The sequence below is a fragment of the Morone saxatilis genome, unplaced genomic scaffold (assembly GCF_004916995.1).
Source record: "Morone saxatilis isolate NCDOM2014 unplaced genomic scaffold, NCSU_SB_2.0 Contig18, whole genome shotgun sequence".
NCBI lineage: Eukaryota > Metazoa > Chordata > Actinopteri > Moronidae > Morone > Morone saxatilis.
The window spans coordinates 1,574,450-1,576,653 of record NW_023339740.1 but is presented as its reverse complement, the minus strand read 5'-3'; the positions used below and the strand labels follow the sequence as shown (position 1 = coordinate 1,576,653).

General features: G+C 40.1%; 1 protein-coding gene across 1 annotated transcript in view; it reads left to right on the top strand.

Moving 5' to 3' along the window:
* cntn2 (contactin 2) overlaps positions 1 to 2,204 on the top strand; it is a 46,713-nt gene that overhangs the window by 23,674 nt on the left and 20,835 nt on the right. The window contains exon 7 of the mRNA XM_035661667.1: positions 1,691 to 1,881. Coding sequence (XP_035517560.1) covers positions 1,691 to 1,881 — 191 coding nt within the window. The remainder of the gene's footprint in view (positions 1 to 1,690; positions 1,882 to 2,204) is intronic.

Here is a 2,204-nt window from a genome sequence, read left to right as displayed (position 1 = left end):
CAAGCATGTAAATGGAGATTATCGCGGCCAAAAAAATTATCAAGCTCATTTTATTTATCGTGCGATTAGTTGATTTATCGCATATCGTGACAGGCCTATCCATTCATACCTTTTATTACATGTCTACAGAGATCCCTGTTGACATGTTTTATTTACATTGAATGCCTGCTATTGATAATGCATTAAACATCAGCAGCTTAAAAGTAACTATACTCTGAGTAGTTTTTGAGAAGAATACTTTGTAATTTTACTTAAGTATTTAACACCGGTAGTTTTACTTGTAGTTTGAATATTATTTCAGTAACGTAACAGTGCTTCTATTGTCACAGGTGTGGAACTGAGCAGTGGTACACATGGATTTGAACCCAGATGCAGACTAGCAGAGCAGAAGAAGTTCAATGGTTTAATAACCAAAACGTACAGGTCCAAAAGGCATTAATCTGAAACAATCACAACAAAGTAAACAGGCAAATCCAAAATCCAACAAACAAAGGAGAAAATCCCAAAACTGAGGAAGTAGTCCATAGAAACACAAGGAAACACAGGGGAGCATGCAGAAAGCAACACATGAACAAGGACAAACCAGCACAGAGTGAAGGAGACACAGGCAGGAGGGGAAACTACACAGGTGGACACAATCAAGGTGATGCAAACAATCTGAGGGGAAAAAGACAAAGACAGGAAGAAAAGTAAAACAAGCCACAAGAGGAGGAAAACTACAAAATAAAACAGGAAATAACCAAAGAAAACCCAAAACAATTACATCTACTTGAGTACAGATTTTCAGTACTCTTTCCACCGCTGTTCATTCATTAGATTTATAATGAAACTCAATACATTATGGTGGACTCATAATTATGTTGTATGGTACAAGAGTCTACACTGAGTAACTCGGCGGCATGTAAATCAAAGATGTGTGGAGATGTATTCCCTCTAGTTTGATAAGAAATAGCAGGAAACATGACCTTTTCTTGGTTTAATGTATTCTCTTTTTAAAGTAAAGTATTTGCACTTGGTAGAAGTATTCCTATTACAGAGATTTTTCAAGTAAAAGGGCAACAAGAACATTTGACTCTAACACACATTTGAACATTCGACGTGTAAAGGTAAACAGAAACAGCAGTGCTACAAGGAATATTTAAACATATCTTTGTGTGTGGAGGCAAATAGCACAGTAAGACAGTATGCTGTGTGTGTTACCTGTGTGCTGAGGGGCTGTCCGTTGCGGAGCCAGCGTACGGAGGGTCGTGGTTTACCGGCGGCAACACAGCTCCAATGAAGCTCTGAACTGATCTCCACCTCGGAGTCACTCATCACCTGCAGCCACTCGGGCTGAGCTGAAGGTTTAGAAGGAGAAAAATAAAGGAAATAAATAGATCATAAAAATAAGTAAATAACACTGATAAAACAGAGACAGAAACTGGATGAATAGAAATGCATTAAGGCCCTGATTGGAAGATGCATTGATTAATGACTAATATTGAGGCTTTAGTAAGACTGCCATTGTGACATTTCTGTAAAAGCAAGCAGGATGTTTATTCAGACATAAGATGGAGATGTTAAAGTACCATAAAATTAACAAAGGGCTACATGTGTGAAAGGGAAATAAAAACATCACAAACAAAACATCCTCTCTTTACCTTGAACATTGATGCGTCCCTGGTATGTGTCACTTCCCTCTGAGTTGTAGGCTTCACACTCGTAAACACCCTCGTCATCGAAGGAGAGTTCTGGCAGGTTGAGGGTGGGGCCCTCTGCACTGGAGCCCGCCTTGGACGGCATCAAACCGTCCACCTTCCTCCATCGCAGTTTTGGGACTGGACTATGAGACAAAATATAGAGAGAGGAGTTGGAGGGGACACCGTACAGGAAGAAGATGTGGTAATTTCAAGATGAAACAGCACAGGGACTTGCAGACATTATGCAATGATTTCAGAGCTTGAAACATACTTTCCATATGCAAAGCACTCTAACTGAGCAGTGTGTCCTGCGAGGCCGTAGGTCTCTGCTGGGAAGCGCACTTTGATGCTCGGAGCTGACTTCCTAGGATTGGCTGAAATAAAACATATATTCAGATTAAATCCCATTCAAATTGTGCACCTTTTATTTAATCTAAGAACAGGATGGGGCATTTGCACCGCTACTGTAGCATATATTACATTGTCCCTACAGTGTGCTGTATGAATGCTGTATGTGCAGAGTTT